The sequence below is a fragment of the Musca vetustissima genome, unplaced genomic scaffold (genome assembly GCF_032173495.1).
Source record: "Musca vetustissima isolate MV318-11 ecotype Yass unplaced genomic scaffold, APGP_CSIRO_Mvet_v1 utg76609, whole genome shotgun sequence".
Classification (NCBI taxonomy): domain Eukaryota; kingdom Metazoa; phylum Arthropoda; class Insecta; order Diptera; family Muscidae; genus Musca; species Musca vetustissima.
Window position 1 is genome coordinate 33,155 of NW_026884572.1, and position 23,410 is coordinate 56,564.

The 23,410-nt window shown below is 37.2% G+C and overlaps 1 protein-coding gene across 1 annotated transcript; it reads right to left on the reverse strand.

Annotated features, from left to right (window-relative positions):
- Positions 1 to 21,155: 21,155 nt before the first annotated feature.
- On the reverse strand, positions 21,156 to 22,052 carry LOC133331539 (fasciclin-2-like; the record flags this gene model as incomplete). Its single annotated transcript, XM_061539925.1, has 2 exons — positions 21,156 to 21,435; positions 21,564 to 22,052. Coding segments are annotated over 2 exons (707 nt in total), but the record flags the coding sequence as incomplete, so codon positions are not given.
- Positions 22,053 to 23,410: the final 1,358 nt, after the last annotated feature.

The following is a 23,410-nucleotide window of genomic DNA, read 5'->3' on the forward strand; positions in this document are numbered from 1 at the left end:
AATGACCTACATAAGGCGTGGATTTTTTAAAGAATATTTTTTCAAGGAACATTCACAGGCTTGGATTTTTTAAAGAATATTTTTTCAGGGACCTACATAAGGCGTGGATTTTTTAAATGATATTTTGTCAGGGACCTACATAAGGCGTGGATTTTTTAAATGATATTTTTTCAGGGACATACATAAGGCGTGGATTTTTTAGAGAATATTTTTTCAGGGACCTACATAAGGCGTGGATTTTTTAGAGAATATTTTTTCAGGGACCTACATAAGGCGTGGATTTTTTAAAGAATATTTTTTCAGGGACCTACATAAGGCGTGGATTTTTTAGAGAATATTTTTTCAGGGACCTACATAAGGCGTGGATTTTTTAGAGAATATTTTTTCAAGGCCTATACAAGGCGTGGATTTTTAGAGAAAATTTTTTCAGGGACCTACATAAGGCGTGGATTTTTTAGAGAATATTTTTTCAAGGCCTATACAAGGCGTGGATTTTTAGAGAAAATTTTTTCAGGGACCTACATAAGGCGTGGATTTTTTAGAGAATATTTTTTCAAGGCCTATACAAGGCGTGGATTAAAAAAAATATATTTTTTCAAAATATATTTTTTCAAGGCGTGGATTAAAAAATAAATATGTTTTCAAGGCCTATACAAGGCGTGGATTAAAAAAATAAATATGTTTTCAAGGCCTATACAAGGCGTGGATTTTTTAAAAAATATTTTTTCAAGGCCTATACAAGGCGTGGATTTTTTAAAAAATATTTTTTCAAGGCCTATACAAGGCGTGGATTTTTTAAAAAATATTTTTTCAAGGCCTATACAAGGCGTGGATTTAAAAAAAAAATAAGGGACCAATCCACACAAGGCGTGAATAAAAAATATGTTGATCCTTTTATTTTTCCAAGTGATCCCTAAGCTAATTTTTAACACACATTCGTTCGAATAAAAATATGCCCTTTTTTACAATTCCACAAACAAAAATCTCCTTTAATCGGCTATGCCATAATTTTAAACCACTTTTGATGAAAAATCTCTTCACAAAGCTCTCACATAAATCCACAAAACCTAGTTTCCCGACACACAGAGGAAAACAAATAAAAAATAAACCTACGAACAAATAAAATACCAAATGAAAGATTTAAAGTTAACAGGATTTAAATGACTTAAGAGTATTATGGCACCGCCACCACCACTACCATCAACAAGAACTACCTCCAACATCATCATCAGAAGTAGCAGCAGCGGTAGTTCATATGCGTCCTACATTTCGCCTTTCGTTCGTTTTGAATTGTGAATTTCGAATTAACGCCGGGCGATGCTTTAGCTTTGACTTATGTTTCTTGTATTTAAACAAAAACACTCAAACACACAGACACGCACACCTACACACACAAAACGGAGAATAACTACAGGGCTACAAGTCGTCCATAGATCCTGGCACCACTTACCACAGCCTGCAATGGCTCTCCTGCATTCGGAATACGCTGCTCTTATATTCATATAAGTCAGTTGTTGTTTTAAGCTGAGCCGTCCTTCCTCTGTGTAGGTAGGTTGGTATGTAAATGCATTAATGTCTCGGTTGTTGTTGTTGTTTTTGCTGCTGCTGCCACTGTATTGCCTTGTTCATTTATTTATGTAGAAGTCCTGGGTTCGTTTTTGTTGCTGTGTTGTTTCAGGCCATGCATGAGCGGCCACAATTGTTTAATAACAATTCCAGGCGAATGGAAATCCTTTGATGTTGTCTGTCCGCATTTGAGATGGAATGTGGATAGAGTTTTTTCTCCTACTGACATACTTACATTTTTTAACTATGGAAATATTAGGATGTGTATTTTTAAAGGATCCAGCCATAAGGTATGAGGTTTAAACAATATTTTTTTCGGGGACTTATACAAGGTGTGGATTTTTTAAAGAATATTTTTTTAGGGACCCATCCACACAAGGCTTGGATTTTTTAAAGAATATTTTTAAGGGACTATCACCAAAGGCGTTGATTTTTTAAAGAATATTTTTAAGGGACTATCACCAAAGGCGTGGATTTTTAAAGAATATTTTTAAGGGACTATCACCAAAGGCGTGGATTTTTTTAAAGAATATTTTTAAGGGACTATCACCAAAGGCGTGGATTTTTTTAAATAATATTTTTTAAGGGATCAATCCACAGAAGGCGTGGATTTTTTAAAGAATATTTTTTTAGGGACCCACACAAGGCGTGGATTTTTATACCCTACACAACTATGTTGTCAGGGTATTATAGCTTTGTGCAGCCCCAAAAATTTGTAACGCCGCGAAATATTGGTCCTAGACCCACCTTTAAGTATATCGATCGTCATATCTCGACTAGCTGAGTCGATCTAGACATGTGTGTCCGTCCGTCCGTCCGTCTGTCCATTATAATTTGTAAACACGATACAGGCCACAGTTATGGACCAATCTTCACGAAATTTTGCATGTAGGAAGGGTTCTGGCCAATGAAGACCCCTATTGTTTTTGGAAAAGATCGGTTAATATTTAGGGGATGAAATGGACCAAAAACATTATTTTTGTCGGTTTTTCTGGTCGCTCCAGAGGCCGCAATTATAGCCCAAACACCGCGAATTTTTGCATGGAGAAGGGGATCGGGCCAGAGAATAAGCATGCATGTTTTGATAAAGATCGGTCAATATTTAGCGGGTCAAATGGACCCTGACTTTTGTGTGAAAAATGACAAAATTTGTATTCTATGGCATATATATTTACTCCTAGAGGATGTAGACCCCAGGAGTTGATAGCATATCCAAGAGGAGTGGTTGGTCTTCAAATTAATACCAAATATAGTGATGTATCTACTCAGATGTGGGAGTTACAGTCAAATATTTACAGGTGCTTACGTATTCTAATATTATTTAGTAACCCATTACCACATTAGAGGGTGAAATATCGCGCTGATGACTTTGGAATATTTCATGAAGTTCCAGTTATGGTCAAGAACAACGCCTACAATTTTCAGTGATGATCAGATTAAAATTTTGGGATGAAATGGACCGAAAACATAATTTTTGTGTGTTTTCGAGTAAAGTATAATCCGAAAATCACAACACAACCCACCGTGAAGGTAATCTGGACAAGTAATTATAAGGACTAGACTGAATATTCGAAAAAAAATAAGGAAGAGGTGTTTTTGGCCTCTAATCGGACAAGAGCGGGCAAATATCTCGAAATATTACTCAGACTCGGAATAAACATCCTCAGAAAGTTAGAGTTCGTGGTAGTTGTGTAGGGTATCGTATGGTCGGCCCCGTCCGACTATACTGCTCCGCTCACTGGTTTTATATTTATTTTTTGAAAATTTTTAAAAGTTCCCAGCTTCTGCTTCACATTGGGTTAAATTGAAAATATTTTATTTTTGCTTGCTCCGCCGTCATGTAAAGTATGCCATCTGTCAAGCATAAAATCAGACACAAATTTTCCATTAATTCCGAAAAAGGAATATTTTCGTATTTTTTTTTTTCTTTTTGGTAAAGCTTCAGTTAATCTCTCCATCAGAAATTTTGACAGGACGTTAATTTTTCTGTTGTTGTTCGTCTTGTTGTTGTTATTGTTTGCTTATGATGTTTTTCTTGAAGCATGTGCTGGACGTAGGAGAACAACTTCTTGTGGTAGTGGTACTGCTGTTGATGGAAATGTTGTTGTGATTTTTTGTTCGTTGATGAAACCTCAACAATAAAATTAAACAACAACAAAGGGAGTATTATTAAATTCTCAATTTAATTCGATGAATTTTTTTGGGAATTACTGAGTATTTTTAATTTAAATACAAAGGGGGGAATTCACTGTCGAACATAAAGAAACCATTAATCGACAACCAAATAGTATTCTTGAACTATCCAAGAATTGGTGACGGCTGAGGTAGCTCCTAAAAAATATTCTTTAAAAAATATTCATTGAAAAACATTTTTTAATAAAAAATTCCTCGAAAAATATTCTTAAAAAAATATTCCTCGAAAAATATTCCTAAAAAAATATTCCTCGAAAAATATTCTTTAAAAATTCCACGCCTTGTGTTGGTCTTTAAAAATTCCACGCCTTGTGTTGGTCTTTAAAAATTCCACGCCTTGTGTTGGTCTTTAAAAAATCCACGCCTTGTCTTGGTCTTTAAAAAATCTTACTACTTACTTAGGTTAGGTTTGGTTAGGTTTGGGGATGTGCAATCACATGTGTGACTACAACACTCTGAGACCGGTTAGGTTGTGATCATCCACTTACTTACTCAGCTGGCTTGTTACAGAACAGTTGTTCCATAAGCCGAACTTAAAAAAGATTTCCAAGGGCGTCGGCCCTTGATGTTGTTTTCTACTAGGTCTTTCCTTTCTTTTGCCTTTTGAGCTGGGGCATTCTCATTCTTTCGCAAAACATGACCTAGCCACTGTAGTCGCTGCAGCTCAATACAACTGACTATGTCGATGTCCGCGTATGAATTGTAAAGCTCGTGGTTCATTCCACGCTGATATTCACCGTCGACGCAGATCGGCCCTTAGATCTTTCGTAGAAATTTTCTTTCAAACACCCCAAGAACTGCCTCATCTGCTTGTTCAAGTACCTATGCTTCAGATCTATATAACAGCACGGGTAGTATCAGCGTCTTGTAAGGTGTGAGTTTGGTCTGGCCGGAGGTGACCTCGTTTCTAAACTGCTTACTTTGACCATATCCTTCTCCGAATTTCAAAACTGTTGTCATTCGTTTCATTTATGGCGGTAATAAGGCATATAAAATCTTTGACTACCTCGAAGCTGTAGTTCTCAAGTTCTACAGTTGGTCCGAGTCTACTGGACGTCTTGCGCGTCGATACCATCAGCTTGGTCTTCTCGCCGTTTATTGCCAGACCGACTTTGGCCGACTCCTTCTCAATTTGTTCAAGGGTGGCTGTTACCGCTCTGAATGTTCGATCCATTATGTCGATGTCATCGGCGTAGGCGAAATACATGTGTTGTTTGGTGTACAGATTGCCCTTTGTGTCACCTTTGGGTCTCGTATGACCTTTACCAGCAGGATGTTAAAAAGATCACGCGACAAACTGTCACCTTGTCTGAATCCTCGTTCGGTATTGACGAGCTCCCATAGGTCTTTTCCGACTTTAACTGCTGACCTCGTGTCATTTAAAGTTATCCTGCACCTCTGAACGAATAGGGCTGTAGATTGCGGCTTTATAGTCGACGAATAGGTGGTATGTGTCGATGTGGTTTTCATGGGTCTTTTCCAGGATTTGGCGTAGAGTGAAAATTTGGTCAATGGTGGATTTGCTAGGTCTGAACTCGCATTGGTATTGTGCAATAATGTCATTGACCATTGGCCTCAATCGTTCTCACAGCACACTGTATAACTCTCTATATGCAATGGGAAGAAGGCTAATTCCTCTATATTTGGCACATATCGTCTTGTCTCCTTTTGTGTGTACGGGACACAGGATGCTGAGGTTTCAATTATTAGGCATGCGTTTCTCTAGCCAAATTGTACTAATCAGATGGTGCTGACCAGCATCTGACCACCGTTCTTGAATAGTTCGACTGGTAATCCATCGACTGCTGCTTTATTGTTTTTCAGCCGATTGATTGCTACTCTGACCTTATTTTGGCTAGGTGATATACACTATACACCGTCATCTCTTATTGGTTCTGGGGTATCTTCTTCACCGCCACTATTTAATACCAGAAGTTTTTCAAAATGCTCCTTCCAGGTCCTCAACACGCTGTCTGTATCTGTCACCAGGTTTCCTCCTTCATCTCTACAGGAGGATGTGCCTGCACCAAAACCTTCAGTTTGGTGTTTTACTCGTTGGTAAAATTTCCGGACTTCATTCTGCCTCGACTTACTCGTTTTTCTTGTTCTTTCATTTTTTCTGAAAACACGTTTCTCCTCTCTGCCGCTTTAAGATGTGTTTTTCACCCATGGTACGACACTCCTGATCGTACCATGGGTTTATTGATGGTGGTCGTTGGGTAGTATTGCCTTTGCTGCAGTTTGTAGGGGATGGTCAATTCTTTGTCATTGTACTTCTATACAATTATCGGGACAAGAAGTGCTTTCGTCAAGCAGGTGGGTAAGTTGAGCGGAGTTGTAGGTGGCCTTGTGTATATCGAGATGCTTGAATCTGGTGCTGCTAACTACCATGTTTTTTGCTGCCGCGATGTCTATCAACCTCATGCCGTTGTCAGATATTTCTTCATGAAGGCTGAATTTTCCGACGGTGGGGCCAAAGATATTCTCCCTTCCGATTTTTGCATAAAAATCTGCTAGCAGAATTTTAATGTCATTGCCAGGGCAGCGACCATATGCTGTTTCTAGCCGCTCATAAAATATGTCTTTTGTCTGCTCGCTTTTATGCGGATTATAGCAATTCGCTCATCTACTGGAGTGAATCTGGAGACGAGATTTTTTATTCTCCTGTTAACCATAAATCCGCAGCCAAATTCATGTCTCGTTTCATGGCAGCTATAATAGAGTGCGTAATCGTCTTGTTTACTTACGCCGGTCCCTTTCCATCGCATTTCCTGTAAGGCAATAATATCGGTGTCGTCTTAAAAAAATATTCTTTAAAAAATCCACGCCTTGTATGGATTGTTGCGTTAAAAAAATATTCTTTAAAAAATCCACGCCTTGTATGGATTGTTGCGTTAAAAAAATATTCTTTAAAAAATCCACGCCTTGTATGGATTGTTGCGTTAAAAAAATATTCTTTAAAAAATCCACGCCTTGTATGGATTGTTGCGTTAAAAAAATATTCTTTAAAAAATCCACGCCTTGTATGGATTGTTGCTTTAAAAAAATATTCTTTAAAAAATCCACGCCTTGTGTGGATGGGTCCCTTAAAAAATATTCTTTAAAAAATCCACGCCTTGTGTGGATGGGTTCCTTAAACAAATATTCTTTAAAAAATCCACGCCTTGTGTGGATGGGTTCCTTAAAAAAATATTCTTTAAAAAATCCACGCCTTGTGTGGATGGGTTCCTTAAAAAAATATTCTTTAAAAAATCCACGCCTGGTGTGGATGGGTCCCTTAAAAAAATATTCTTTAAAAAATCCACGCCTTGTGTGGATGGGTTCCTTAAAAAAATATTCTTTAAAAAATCCACGCCTTGTGTGGATGGGTCCCTTAAAAAATATTCTTTAAAAAATCCACGCCTTGTGTGGATGGGTCCCTTAAAAAATATTCTTTAAAAAATTCACGCCTTGTGTGGATGGGTCCATTAAAAAATATTCTTTAAAAAATCCACGCCTTGTGTGGATGGGTCCCTTAAAAAATATTCTTTAAAAAATCCACGCCTTGTGTGGATGGGTCCCTTCTTTAAAAAATCCACGCCTTGTGTGGATGGGTCCCTTAAAAAATATTCTTTAAAAAATCCACGCCTTGTGTGGATGGGTCCCTTAAAAAATATTCTTTAAAAAATCCACGCCTTATGTGGATGGGTCCCTTAAAAAATATTCTTAAACAAATCCACGCCTTGTGTGGATGGGACCCTTAAAAAATATTCTTTAAAAAATCCACGCCTTGTGTGGATGGGTCCCTTAAAAAATATTCTTAAAAAAATAAACGCCTTGTGTGGATGGGTCTCTTAAAAAATATTCTTTAAAAAATCCACGCCTTGTATAGGTCCCTAAAAATAGATTTTTTTCGAATCCACTGTATATCGTGTTTATGTCTCGTTTCTTCAATTGCTTTTCGTTTAAGATTCATAACCAATAATTAATTTAGGCCGACATCTGATGCGTATGAGTGATGACTATTGCCTACTCCATTATGTATACGCTCCCTTAGTCATGAGGGAAAAATTGCCACAAATAAAAAGACATTTTCCAATTAGATTTGATTTATTTCCATTTATTTTCAGTTTCATTTGTTTTTGTTTTTCTTTTGTGAGATTCTTTGGTTTTACCATTTTTTGTTTCTTATTGCAACATCGAGACTCACACACACACACATAGACACCCCACAAACACTTACCCAAACACATAAAAATTTAAAAACAAGTCTTTAAAATTTTCATGGAATTGCATGCAAAAATAGATGCATGCATATGTAAGTGTTTGTGTGCTGGCGTCTGTGTGTGTGAGTTGTTTTTGTTAGTTTGTTACTTAAGTTCTAAATTATTTATTACACAAATACGATACGTTCTAGCATTTTAGGTTTTTTCTTTTTGTTGTTGTATGGTATGTCAATTTATTTTTGTGATGTAGTTGTTGTTTTTTTATTCGTTACTGTCATTGTTTGCTGTGTGGGTGTGTGTGTGAGAGAGTCTGTTTATTTTTAGTCGAGTTTAAATTTATTTAATTATTCATGTTATTTTCATTTAAATTTTCTGTTTTGTTTTTTTTGTGTTGTTTGTGTGTTGTTTTCATTTTATTACAAATTTATTAGAAAATGTGTTCTATTTTGTTGTTTTTAGTATTTTTCTATTTTTAAACAATTAAACTAATTTATTTGTATTTTTGTTTTTTTTTTCTTTATTTTATTAACATTTGACTAGTTTTGTTTTATTTATTATTTATTTTTTTTATTATAAATATATTGGACATTATTGGCAATGGAATGGGGTTTGGTTTTTTTTATTACTTCCTTTTTTTGTTATTGTATTGACATGTTTTGTTTCGTCGAGTTTTTTTTTAAATTTTTTCTTTTGTAAAATTCTCAAAAAAATGTGAAATGAAAATGTAATGATTTTTTTCTTAGCTTATTTTTTAGATTTTTTTAACTTAATTTTTTCTTTCAGGATAGATTTGTTTTCTAAATTTTATTTTTTTTTGTTTTTGCTTTATGAAAAAGGAAAATTGTGTTAGTATGTGTGAGTGTAGTGAAGAGGAATGTTAAAGTGTGTAAGTTAGCTTATACGTGTAAATGTGATGATGGTAGTGATGTTAAAAAGTGGCACCAGCAAAGAAAAATAAATTTTCCTAAAAATTAAACGAAAAATTGTTATAATCTACACCACTATATGAGAAGGTCGTGACAGTCCCAATAAAAGTACATCATGTTGTATAAACTTCCAAGACTACAACTCGCCTATAAAACCAGGCTAGTCTTTAGATCGTCCACAATGGCCTACAATTTGTGTATAGAAATTTCGAGCCTATAATGACTTTCTGAGTCCAGCTCGACTTTCGGAGCTCCAGCTTATCTCTAGGTCCTCTAAAAGAATTCTGTCTTGTATAAACAACTGAAGCTTATAAAAACAACGTAGTCTTTAACTGCTGTCTATAAAGAAAGCATACCTATAAAGACTTACAGAGTTCCAGTTTGCCTCTAGGTCCTCTAAACGAACTACGACTTGTATAGACTCCCGGGGGTACTTTCGACCATAAAAACTGTCTAGCCTTCAGTTCGTTCACAATGTCCCACGCCACTCTATAAGAAAGGGTGATGACAGGTCCCCTAAAAAAAACTTCGCTTTGTGTATACAAAATCCTAGATTCACTTCTGTATTATAAAACCCTGGGGTACTGCTCGTCCATAAAAACTCCCTACCTTCAGTTCGCCAACAAAAATTACTAGTTTTCAGAATGTCTCTGAGGATTTACTGAGTTCCAATTCGCCTATAAATACCATATTTACAGACAAGCCCATCCATAAAGGATATCTGAGTTTGTATATATTTATAAAGAGCTTTACTTCGACCAGTAAGACTTCTTGCGATCCAGCTAGCCTATAAAGACTTCCTAAGCTCCAGTTTATCTGTAGGTCCTCTTGTATAGACTTCTGGGGTTACAACTCGCTGCCTAGCATTCAGTTCGTCTTCAATGGCCTACACCACTCTATAAGAAAAGGGTATGGCAGGTCCTCCAAAAGTACTTCGCTTTGTGTATGGCTCCATTCTACAGTATAGACCGCCGGGGTTACAGCTCGCTCTTAAACAAATTCCCTAGATTTCAGTTCGTCCACAAAGATTCCTAGACTTCAGAATGTATCTGAGAATTCCATGAGTTCCAACTTCTCTATATAGACAAGGCCATCCACAAAGGGTACCTGAGCTTCTACATATTTATAAAGGATTTTATTTTATACAATACATAAGAAGGGCGTGACAGGTCCTCTAAGAGGATATCGAATTGTATAGACTCCCGGGCCTACAACCCGATAATAAAAACTGCCTAGCTTTCAGCTCGTCCACAATGACCTACATCTCTATAGAAGAGGAGTGTGTCAGATCATCTAAAAGGACTTCGCTTTGTGTATACAAAATCCTAGATTGATTTCGCTCGTAAAAACTCCCTAGGCTTCAACTCGTCCAAAAATACTTTTAGACTTCAGAATGTCTCTGAAGATTGCAGAGTTGCAATTCGTATTCCTTTATAGACAAACCCATATAGGCAATTCCATCAAGAGTAACTGAGCTTCTATTCTTTGTAAATAGATCAGTTCGCATATAAAGACTTTCTGCGATCCAGCTCGGCTATAAGACTGCCTGAGCTAAATCTTGTGTGTTGGTCCTCTAACAGTCAATTAAAACAACGTAGATTTTACTCGTCCAAAAGGAAGAAGTGTATGACATGCCTTCTAAAAGAACTTCGATGGATAACGCACTTCCGTTCGATCCTACAGGGTTTTTTGAACTTCTACCTGCCTGTACAGAGACCTTGTTTAGGTGATTTTCTGCATGTATTTACTGACATACTACCGCATCTATGAAGAAACCCACTTTAACAACTACTTTACAGAGACCACGTCTTCAGATTTTGGTCTATTTCAGGCTGGTCTAAATCGGCAGACCACTTTCAGGTTTTTCAATGGAGTCAGATCACCTTTAGTTTTTTCTATAGATACACACGGATCTATAAGGACAGTTATATTTCAGGCGGGTTCATTCAGTAGGGCCTATAAACCAGTCTATGGTCTATGGAGACAGACCAGCCACTTTAGCTGATCTATGGATATACACAAGCCCTTTAGTGGGCCTATGGAGATAGACCAGCCCTTAAGGTGGACTATGGAGATAGACCAGTCTTTAAGTGGCTTATGGAGATAGACCACCTTTAGGCTCTTCTAAAGACACAGAATACCTTCAAGGTGGTCCATGGAGACAGAACACCTTTAGGGTGGACTGTGGAGATAGAACCCTTTAGCTGGTATATGAAGATACCACACCTTTCGGTGGTCTAAGGAGATAATCCACATTCAGGGTGGTCTATGCAAATAGACACCATAAGGTTGGTCTTTGATGAGATTGACCCCTTAGAAATGGTCTATAGAGGTAGTTTCAGGCTGGTCTCTTGATATAGACCAGCCCTTCAGTTGTTACAGACATATCAACAACATTCAGGCTGAACCAAAGCGGTTGTGATGTATCATTCGGGGTTCTTGGAGGGTGAAAACACCTTTGCCGAAAATTTTAGATATAGGCTCATATAGTCCACATATAAAGGATCGCCCCATTTTTTGTTATTTTGTCGTTTGATTTTCGTAACATTTTCTTACCGAATGACTGTAATTTGACATATCAGGTGTCTGCAGTCCTTGCCGAAAAGTTTCAATACAGGCCATTTTTTTGTCATTGCGCGCTATAAAGTTCCTGGTCTGGATTTTCGGCATTTTTTATATTGTAAGCAACACTTTTCGATTGGTTGGGGGGAAAATCACCTTTGTCAAAAATGTTCGATATAGGTTCATGTTTTGACATTGCCCTCTTATAAAGCGACAGCCACATTTTTGGTACTTTGAAGTTTTTTTGCCGCACTTTTCTATTTCAGTGCCTTAAGTTTGTCATTTGAGGGTACTAGGAGGGTGAAAATACCATTGTCCTAGCTTCGAATTGCCTCCGTATGTTTAGACACATTTTCTCACTAAAGTGTCTGCAAATTGGGATTCCGGTTTCCTAGAGGGTGAAAATATCTTAGCGGAAAATTTTGGACAAAAACCCCCACCTCAAAACATTTCGATTTTTTACCCACTAACAACTATGTTGTCAGGGTATTATAGCTTTGTGCAGCCCCAAGAGTTTGTAACGCCGCGAAATATTGGTCCTAGACCCACCTTTAAGTATACCAAACGTCATATCTCGACTAGCCTGTAAACACGATACAGGCCACAGTTATTGACCAATCTCCACGAAATTTTGCTTGTAGGATGGGTTCTGGTCAATGACGACCCCTATCGCTTTGAATTTGAATTTGTAAAGGAAGTTACGATTATTGTCAAGGACGACGCCTATAGTTTTCGGTGAAGTTGAGATTTCATTCAGGGGGTGCAATGAATTTTGTCAGATTTTCTAGTCGCTCTAGAGGCAATTATTATATGCAGAACATCGCATGTTTTACAAGTTGAATGATCGGTCAATATTCCGAGGGTCAAATCAACCAAAGCATAAAGTGACAAGTTTTTTTATTGTATGGCGTAAAAATTCAATTCAAGAAAAATAAAGTTGCCTTAGAAAGTTGAGCTGTTGACCTGTAATCGATCAAGAGGGTGCAAATATCACGAAATATTGCCCAGTTTCAGAATATAGAACCGCAGAAAGTTAGAGTTCCGTGGTAGTTGTGTAGGGTATCATATGGTCGGCCCCGTCCGTCTAAAAAATATCTATCCTGAAAATTATCAAATATAGGACCATGTTTTCACATAGCCCTAATTGGAGGGTGAAAAACATATTTTCCAAAAATGTTTCGATATAGGTCCATGTAAATTCGCCGCCCGATTTTCGGTGTGTTTTACATTTTAGCCGCATTTTCCAACTCAAGAGGATGTAATTGGGCAATCTGGGTTCTTAGGGGTGAAAAACATATTTTACAGAAAATGTCCAATACAGGTACATATTGGGATACAGCTCCCAATTGAAGGATCCGACCCATTTTTGGTATTTTGAATATATTAAACGCATTTATTCCGATATAGGCCCATATTACGACACAGCTCAAAATTTAGATTTCCTGGCGAATAAAAGGTTCCACTCAATTTCCCTTTTTATTTGTAGTTCCTAGCCCAATTTTCCATACAATGCTATAGGCAATTTACAATGCTATAGCCCCCCCTTAAAAGGTCTAAAACTATTTATGGACTTTTGAAGACACAGCACAGTTTATAAAAAATTCCACTCGTTTGAATTTTGAATTTTTAATTGTGTTTTTTTATCCGTCACATATAGTAGTGTAATTTATAACATGGTCATCAACGGTGACCTATTTTTGTATATTTTTTTTAATTTGAATTTGTTGGTTTCAGAAATTGTGTGTGTATTTATAGTTTCCCTTTCAGTATATTTTTTTTTGTTTTTGTTTTCGTTTTTTTTTCAAATTTCTCTAGACAACATTGATATAGTAAAAAATTCGTTTCTTCTTTTTTTATAGTTATGAAGTGGTTCATTTTTTTTTCTTGAAAAAAAAAACTATTATAAAATTAACTAATGTTTATAATTGAATAAATGTTATTATTTAAATGATTTTCATTATTTTGGAAATTAGAAATACAACCAACTGGAAAAAATTAATATATTGGATAAAAAAAGTGGCATTGAGTACAGGCTGGAAGGGCTCATGAAGAATTAAAATTTTGGGAAATTTGGCAACACTGTATAAGAAAGCAAATTTATTCAATATCATTAATCCTGATTTAATTTTGTAGGTGAGAGAGTTGAGGGGAATGGCAACCATTCACCTCTATTGCCCAAGATCTGGCAATTGTCATATCAAAATTTGCTTAATATAAATCAGGACTTAGATTGACAATCTCCTTTTCGAAGACCTAAATTAATGGATTGGAAGTTATTAACGTGATTAGAAATTTTAAATTTAAAAATTCCCATTTTTATCTTTAAATAAAACTACACTTTCAAATGTAATTTCGAGCACTAACTTCCCATTAAATAGACTAACTGTTACCAAATAAAAGTTCAAAACATTTACGATAATGACCCAAATATGCCATAGAACGTGATTTACATTCAGCATATATACATACACATATAAAATATTCATTTTTATTTACGTCCATTTTATTTCATTACTTTTGCAAGTATTTTGTTATTTGTTCTCGTTCACTTTTTACAATTTTCGTCCTTTCACTTGTCAGCAAATTTCGATTTCATTCACCATTAATGGGAATAAATTTGAACAAAAAAAAGGTCAATTGTTGTATTTCACCAAAAAAAAAAAAAAAATACAAAAATGTTGCCAAATAAATTATTCATGCATAGATATTAAGTGAAGCACACATATGTATGTGTGTGAATGTATAAATGCCAGTTTTTTGTATGTAATAGAAACATACATTTGTAAATAAACAATGATCTTTAAAATATGTGTGTGTGTAGCAATATATTTTTATGTTTTCGGTATAAACACTCAAATACTACTACTGTGAATGATAAAATTCTTTTGAAAATGTTTACAGAATTCAAGTAAGAACCAGGCCATCGGTGTAGAAACATGAGTTCGAGAACCCAATTTTCCAGTCTTGAATTTTTTCCACAGAATCGAGATTTAACTCAGCAGATATTTAAGTTCAGGTTCAGTGAGTTGTGCTAGGGTAACGTAGGGGATGATAAATACAAAACAACGACTCTGATTGGCTTTAACACGGCAAGGCCGAGGTTTATCTTGGTCCCGCTTATCATCTCAATTTTGGACACTGACCTCCCCGTGGTGTTACCAGGGTAGCTACTTTCATCATCCGTTGAATTAGTGAGCTGATAGGTGCCGCGAGTTCACCCATAAGAACTATAACAAGTGAAAAAGCGTTAAGTTCGGCCGGGCCGAACTTTGGATACTTTCACCATAGATATATTGACAGGTACTTGAAATGAACATATAGGGAAAATACCAAAAAGTGGACCTATATTGACATTTCCACAAACCGGTTATGTAAACCACAATGTAAACTATAAAACAAATTTCAGAAATTTTTAATGGACACTTGAGTGTATACTTGTCAATTAAAAATTTATGGATAATGAGGTGTATACATTTCGACACGGTGAAAATGGTTCTAGACTCCATGTTTCTTTGGACCAAATTTGGTCCAGAAAATTTTGATTTCATCCAAACTTGGGCCATCTTATTATTTCTTCCAAAGTTAGTTCAAGTTCGAAGATGGGGAATATCGGTCCACTACTTCTGGTACCTCCCACACAGGGGCTAGGTCTAAATACGGGTTATAGTTCATACATAGTTCATTATCGAACCTTACGTTCTAGTTTTTTATCTCGATATCCTCCGCAAGTGATATGATTACAACAGAGTCTTAGAACCAAATCCAAAACGCGGAACAAATTGCATAATTATTTTGATATAAAAAAGGGGGTTATATGGGGACTACCCCAAAAGGTGGGTGCATATTAATAATTTTTTTAAGGAATATTTTTACCATATATGACTACAAAATACCAAATTTCAGCGAACTCGGTTGAAAAACGTGCTCAAGAACCTCAAAATAGCGAAAATTGGGGATACCCTTATATGGGAGCTACTAGAAAAATTGGACCTATATTTATAATTTTTGGTGGAGATATTTGGCACCCAAAAAGAACCAAATGTACCAAATTTCAGCGAATTCGGTTGAAAAGCGCGTTCAAGAACCCCAAAATACGGACATTTGGGGGGTACACTTAGATGGGGGCTACCAGAAAAAATTGACCTATATTTATAATTTTTAGTGGAGAGATTTGCTACCCAATATGAACTCAAAGTACTAAATTACAGCTAATTCGGCGGAAAAATACTATCAAAACCTCCAAAATACTGAAAATTAGGAGGGTGCTACCAGAAAAAGTGGACCTATATTTATATTTTTTTTGTGGAGAACCTAAAAGGAACTCAATATAGCAAATTTCAGCGAATTCGGTTGAAAAAGGCGCTCAAGAACCCCAAAATGCCGAACATTTGGGGGTACCCCTATATGGGAGCTATGCCTAAACGTGGACCGATAAAATCCATCTTCGAAATTGACCTGCCTGCAGACAAAAGACGACTCTATGCAAAATTTTGGCGGTCTATCTCAATTCGTTTAGACGCTAGAGTGATTAAAACAGACAGACGTACAGACAGACGGACATGGCTATATCGTCATAGAATTTTACGCTGATCAAGAATATATATATACTTTATAGGGTCGAAAATTATTATTTCGATGAGTTACAAACGGAAAAACAAAATTAATATACCCTCCATACTATGGTGGAGGGTATAAAAAATGGGTTGAGGCGTCGGGTTAGTTGCCCACACACGGAAAACCCCTCCTACTATGAAAAAGCAACGTAAAGAAAACCAAACCCCGCAATGTTGACGACCCCCGCAAACGTATAAAGGACCACGATCTGCGAATCTTCACTTGGAACGTTATACAGAACAGGCACAGTTTACGCTTTGGCGGATGTACTCGAGAAGTACAAATCCGATATTATTGAATTACAGGAAATGAAATGGTAAGGGACAGGCGTATGTAAATCAGACTGCCATGAAACGAGACGTAAATTTGGCTGCGGATTTATGGATAATAGGAGAATAAAAGACCTCGTCTCCAGATTCACTCCAGTAAATGAGCGATTTGCTATAATCCGTATAAAAACGAAGTTCTTCTACATCAGTCTCCTTGCACCCATGCTGCGACCGAATACAAAGATGAACAGACTAAAGAAATATTTTTCGAGCGCCTAAAAACAGCATATGACCACTGCCCTGGCCATGACATTAAAATTCTGCTAGGAGATTTCAATGCAAAAATCGAAAGGGAAATATTTCTGGCCCCACCGTCGGAAAATTCAGCCTCCAAGAATAAACATCCGACAACGGCATGAGATTGATTGACTTCGCGACAGCAAAAAACATGGTAGTTAGCAGCACCAGCTTCAAGCATTTCGATATACACAAGGTCACTTGGATTTCCCCCGATCGAACAACGAGAAATCAAATCGATCATGTTGTGATAGACGGAAGGCATTCATCCAGTGTTTTAGACGTCCGATAGATCCGGGGAGTGAATATCGATTCGTACCATTAACTTTTGGCAGCCAAGGTTCGCACCCGTCTTAATGTAGCAGCAAAGGTGCGATCTAATGTAACACGGAAACTAGACGTCGAAAAACTGCCCACTCCTCTCAAATTACACACCTTCTAGTCGAAAGCACTTCTTGTCCCGATAATAAAATAGAAGAACAATGGCAAAGAATTGCCCACTCCCTACAGAGTGCAGCAAAAGCAACAATTGGACAACGAAGACCACAATCAAGATATGCATGGTACGATCGGGAATGTCGTAACGCTACTGAGGTGAAAACGCAGTGTATAGGGCAACCCTTGCGAACACGCAGTGCGGGAGAGAATTACCGGAGGAAAGGAGAGAGGAGAAAAAATATCATAAAAACGTCAACGTGAGCATGGAGATGTCAGCATGGAGATGTCAGCATGGAGTCCGGAAATTGCATCAACGAGTAAAACACAAAACCGAAGGCTTTGGTGCGGTCACAACATTCTGTATTCGGTGACAGATATATACAGCGTGCTTAGGATCTGGATGGATCATTTTACAAGCCTTCTGGTATCAAATAGCGACGATGAAAAAGTACCCCAGAACCAATAAAAAATGACGATATATAGCTAAGATGAGGTCGGAATAGCAGCAGGTGCCAATGGGTTACCAATCCTAATTATTCAAGACAGGAGTATTAGTGCAATTTGGCTAGAATGCATGCCGAATGATTGGAACCTCGGCATCCCGAGTCCCGCGCACAACAAGGGAGACAAGACGATATGGGCCAACTATCCCATAGGTCTCCACTCCTTTCATACCCAGCGTGCTGTGTGAACATCTGAAGCCAATGGTCAGTGATATTATTGGACCAATGCGGCTTCAGACCTGGAATGTCCACCATAAATCATATTTACAAACTGTGCCAAATCCTGAAAAGTACCTACGAAAAAAATAACGACAAATTTCACCTATTCGTCGACTATAAAGCCTCATTCGACGACAGTCCTATCCGTTCATAGGTTTATAAAGCCATGTCTGCGTTTGGCATTTCTGCAAAATTAATACGCCTATGCTGGATAACTTTAACATGCACAAGGTCAGCAGTTAAAGTCGGAAATGACCTCTCGGAGCTCTTCAATACCGAACAAGAATTCAGACAAGGTGACAGTTTGTCGTGTGATCTTTTTAACATTCTGCTGGAAAGGGTGAACCGAAATGGCACTCTGTACACCAAACAACACATTTTACTCGCCTACGCCGATGACATCGGCATAATGGGTCAAACATTGCGAGCATAACAGCGATTTTTGAAAAAAATTGAAAGTCTGCTAAAAAGTTTTTGGCAGTAAATGGCGAGAAGACCAAGCTGGTGTTATCAACGTGCAAGACCTTGAAAACTACATATACCTCGGTACCACCATAAAAAACTAATGATATCAGTTTAGAAATTCGGAGGAGTATAGTGTTGGCCAACAGATGCTACTATGGAATTTAGGAATAACACCAATCTCACACTCTACAAGACGCTGATAATACCCGTGCTGGTGTATGGGAGGAAGGGAGCTCTTGGAGTGTTTGAGAGAGTGAGAGTGACATAACAACTTTAGAATACCAAAAAAATGGGACTTAAAAAGGGGCGGGGGCGTTAATATGGGTCAAAGTTTGGAAAATATGAAAACATCGTTTACATGTACGTTGTAGATGTACGTCCCACTCCTACAATCCTAAATACCTAATTACAGCCACTTCGTAATGAATCACGAGGTCATCGATATAGTCAGACGTATCGAGCTATGCCCCAGATCAAAATGCATATATAAGCGAGCCAACTGATGGTTCACGCTGAAAGGGAAGGCTACGAAGATCAACTGGAAGATAACATATCGAAACTTGGTTTTTCAAATTGCGACGTGCTCGGAAATATTGTTTTATGTTCGGTTTATGGAAGAAATGTTTTGTCTAGAGCCAGCTAAGTAAATAAGTCTTCAAGTACATAGATGCTAAGTTACATGTCTACAATACAATGCAACCAACCGGTTGAAAATCGTAGAAATCGAGAATGAGTCTCAATATACCGAAAATTGTATAGGTCTATTTAAAAACATTTGTCTATGTTTAAATATTTGTTGGGAAGAAGTCTTTTTCTATTCCACTTCTAAGCGAAAATACGACTTAAACCTTCTTATCGTGCCAAAAATGGGACGGGAATCCACTTTGATGGAAAAAATACTTATAAACCAGTGAGCGGAGCAGTATAGTCGGACGGGGCCGACCATATGATACCCTACACAACTTCTATGAAAATCTAATTTTGCGTTAACAGGTCAACAAATATTACTAATATTCAGTAGACGAGGGCTGTACTTGTCCAGATTCTCTTTGCCGTAGGTTATGTTGTGAGGTTGGGCTTTCAATTGCGACTCAAAAAAAAAAAACACACACAAAAAGTTAAGTTTTCGGTCCACTTCATCGCAAAATTATTATCTGATCATCACCAAAAATTATAGGCGTTGTCCTTGACCATAATTGGAATCTCATGGAAAATTTTAAAGCCATCAGCGCTATATTTCCGCCGTCTAGTGTGGTAATGGGTTACTTAATAATGTCTGAATACGTAAGCACCTGTAAATATTTAGGTGTAACTCCCACATCTGAGGACTTAAAAGGGGCGACCATATAATTGGTACCAATTTAAAGGTCAACCTCTCCTCTTGGATGCACTATCAACTTCTCTGGTCTAGGTCCTTCAGGGGCAAATATATACGCCATTTTTCACACAAAAGTCAGGGTCCATTTGACCCGCTAAATATTGACCGATCTTTATCAAAACAGGCATGCTTATTCTTTGGCCCAATCCCTTTCTCCATACAAAAATTTGCGGTGTTTGGGCTATAATTGCGGGCTCTGGAGCGACCAGAAAAATCGACAAAAATAAAGTTTTTGGTCCATTTCATCCCCTAAATATTAACCGATCTTTTCCAATAACAATAGGGGTCTTCATTGGCCAGAACCAATTCTACATGCAAAATTTGGTGAAGATTGGTCCATAACTGTGGCCTGTATCGTGTTTACAAATTATAACGGACAGACGGACGGACACACATGTCTAGATCGACTCAGCTAGTCGAGATATGACAATCGGTATACTTAAAGTTGGGTCTAGGACCAATATTTCGCGGCGTTACAAATTTTTGGGGCTGCACAAAGCTATAATACCCTGACAACATAGTTGTGTAGGGTGTAAAAAATATTTTGTAGAATACCGAAAAAGGAGTTGATGGTGGTTTTACGTTTATGTGGAGTCTATCCCAATTCACGCCTTGTATAGATACCTGAAAAAAATATTTTTGGTGTCCACACCTTGTATGGGTCCCTGTTCCACGCCAGTATAAGCCATTCAATAATTCAAAATGGTCAAAACATTGACCAATACTGAACATTTTTTCTTAGATGTATGAAACCATCCAAGAACCCGAAATGCATAATTAGAGACACATCGGTTTGAAACATGCGGCTTAAACCTTTAAACAAATATATAAAGGTTTAAAAATATATTTGGGGGCTATGCCAAAACGTGGGCCGATATGTGGACCCTTTTGGGGCTCACTTTTATCTATAGAAAGAAATCTGGGACCAATTTCGCTTACTTTTTTTCTAAATCAGAGAAAAATGTGAAGCAAATAACTTTTTTTCTATAGAAATAAACCTGAGAACAATTGGACTCAATTTTTCCTGTAAAATGAAATCTGAAACCAAGATCTGAATCAAGATATTCATACAGATGTCAGCCAATCACATAATTTTTTTTTTTTTTATTAAAATAAAATAATTTTCCTCTAACCTGAACCTTAATTCGCCACTTTTTTTCCTCCACTTCTATGTGAATCGAGAATAAAAATATTTAACCTACAACATATAACAAATACAACATGAATGACATCCACATATATATAAAAAAATTAATCTATAAAAAAATTTAACTATTTTTCAGGATATCTTTTGTGTTCGCTTCGTTCGTTAAAAAAATGAATCATTTATCATTTTCGCTTTTCTAACTTGTTTTACATTTTCGTACAATTTCCATTAATTTTTCATATTTTTTGTCACATTGTATTTTTTGTTTAGTTACGTTTTGTTCGGTTTTTTTAAAAAAGCTAAGCTTCATCGGTTATTACATCGGCGATTATTAACGACGATAGAAGACGACTTGAAGAAATAAAAGGCAGCAGCGCGTAATCATCAACCTAAGCGTAAAACGATGATAAATTGACAAGTTAACGGAAACGGAAATTAAAAATGTCTCAGCACAGCGTTCGCCAGGGAACCGATGGCGACAACGATGACGAGATGGCGGATGACAAATGTCACCGTATGACTGGCGAGATTTTCCAAGGTGGCGAATATTTTCACCGCACTCCAATCGCTGAGGCCGGCCAGATTGCGTGAGGCGGCACGCATTAGATATGTGGTGTTGGACTTTAAGCCGGAAATGACAAAGCGGCGGCCATCTAAATGAGGCGAGAGGGAAGAGAATGAGAGGTGAAAGAGAAGAGATATTGAAAGTGATACAATACAAATTACATGCTGACTAATACCAAAAAAGAAACCCATCATTTTTTTTTGTTCGACTACCTACCTCGATGAAAGAGAAAATCTCTTCGTTTGGCATAGCTCCAATTACCCGCACTAAATTTCAGCTCACTATCACTCATATACTCGACCCGATAGCCCAGTGTGTTCATATTATCATCGACATTGCTATACTTAACCGAACGTATGTCCAGCTCAAAGCCATCGGTAAATGTTCGCTTCAATTGAAAACGTGACGGCCCGGCCGGTTTCTGTCCTTTGCTCAGCTTAATGACACGTTCCAGTGTACCCAGCGGGTTGGCCACCTTGCACTTGTAATCGCCTAAATGCGTATCGTTCAGCACATGAATCTGCAGCGTTGAACTGTAGTCACCGTAGAAGACACGATAGTTGCTGCCACGTATCGACTGGCCATTGTGTAGCCAGGCAAATGATGGTGGCGGTTCACCCATAGCTTCGCATGATATATTCTTAACGCCACCGATGTAGGCATATTGTAGCAGCGATGTACTGTTATCGAACCAATATGGTTTATCTGAAAACAAAAACAAGAACAACAACAGCAACGACAATTAAATAGGGTGTTTGGCCATAACAAATTGGGGTAATAAAAACAAAATGTGAGGAGCTATTAATAGCAATTGGTGTTGGTATTGATAGAGGATACATCTCATTGGCGGGATGGGTGTTTGAGAGTACTTTTAATGGCTTTAATATTACGACAACAATAGGGAAAGCATGAAAAGATTATAGAAATAAATACGTCTTGTATGGTTCCCAGAAAAAAAAAATTTAAAAAATATCCTCGCCTTGTATGGGTACTTGATAAAATTATAAAAAATATCCTCGCCTTGTATGGGTCCATGTAAAAATTATTTTATGAATTCAAGACTTGTATGGGTCTTTGACAAAAATATAAAAAAATATTCATGCTTGTATGGGCCCCTGAAAAAATTACAAAAAATAATTTGGCCTTCTATCGGTCCCTGATGCCAATACAAGCATCCACGCCTTGTATAGGCATCAAGGCAGAGTCCCTGAAAACATTATTTAAGGCATCTACCCCTTGCTTAGGCATCAACATTATTTTAGGCATCCACGCCTTGTATAGGCATCCAAGCCTAGAATGGTTCCCTGAAAAAATTATTTTAGGCATCCAAGCCTAGAATGAGTCCCTGAAAAAAAATAATTTAGGCATCCACGCCTAGAATGAGTCCATGAAAAAAATATTGTAGGCATCCAAGCCAAGAATGAGTCCCTGAAAAAAATTATTTTAGGCATCCAAGCCTAGAATGGGTCCCTGAAAAAATTATTTTAGGCATCCAAGCCTAGAATGAGTCCCTGAAAAAATTAATTTAGGCATCCAAGCCTAGAATAAGTCTCTGAAAAAAATATTGTAGGCATCCAAGCCTAGAATGAGTCCTTGAAAAAATTATTTTAGGCATCCACCACTTTTTTAGGACCCTTAAAAATATTCTTTGAAAAATCCACGCCTTGTGTAGGATCCTTAAAAATATTCTTTGAAAAATCCACGCCTTGTGTAGGACCCTTAAAAATATTCTTTGAAAAATCCACACCTTGTGTAGGACCCTTAAAAATATTCTTTGAAAAATCCACACCTTGTGTAGGACCCTTGTCCACGCCTTGTGGCTGTTGGTACCTTAAAAAATCCACGCCTTGTGGCTGTTGGTACCTTAAAAAATATTCTTTAAAAAATCCACGCCTTGTGGCTGTTGGTACCTTAAAAAATATTCTTTAAAAAATCCACGCCTTGTGGCTGTTGGTACCTTAAAAAATATTCTTTAAAAAATCCACGCCTTGTGGCTGTTGGTACTTAAAAAATATTCTTTTAAAAAATATTCTTTAAAAAATCCACGCCTTGTGGCTGTTGGT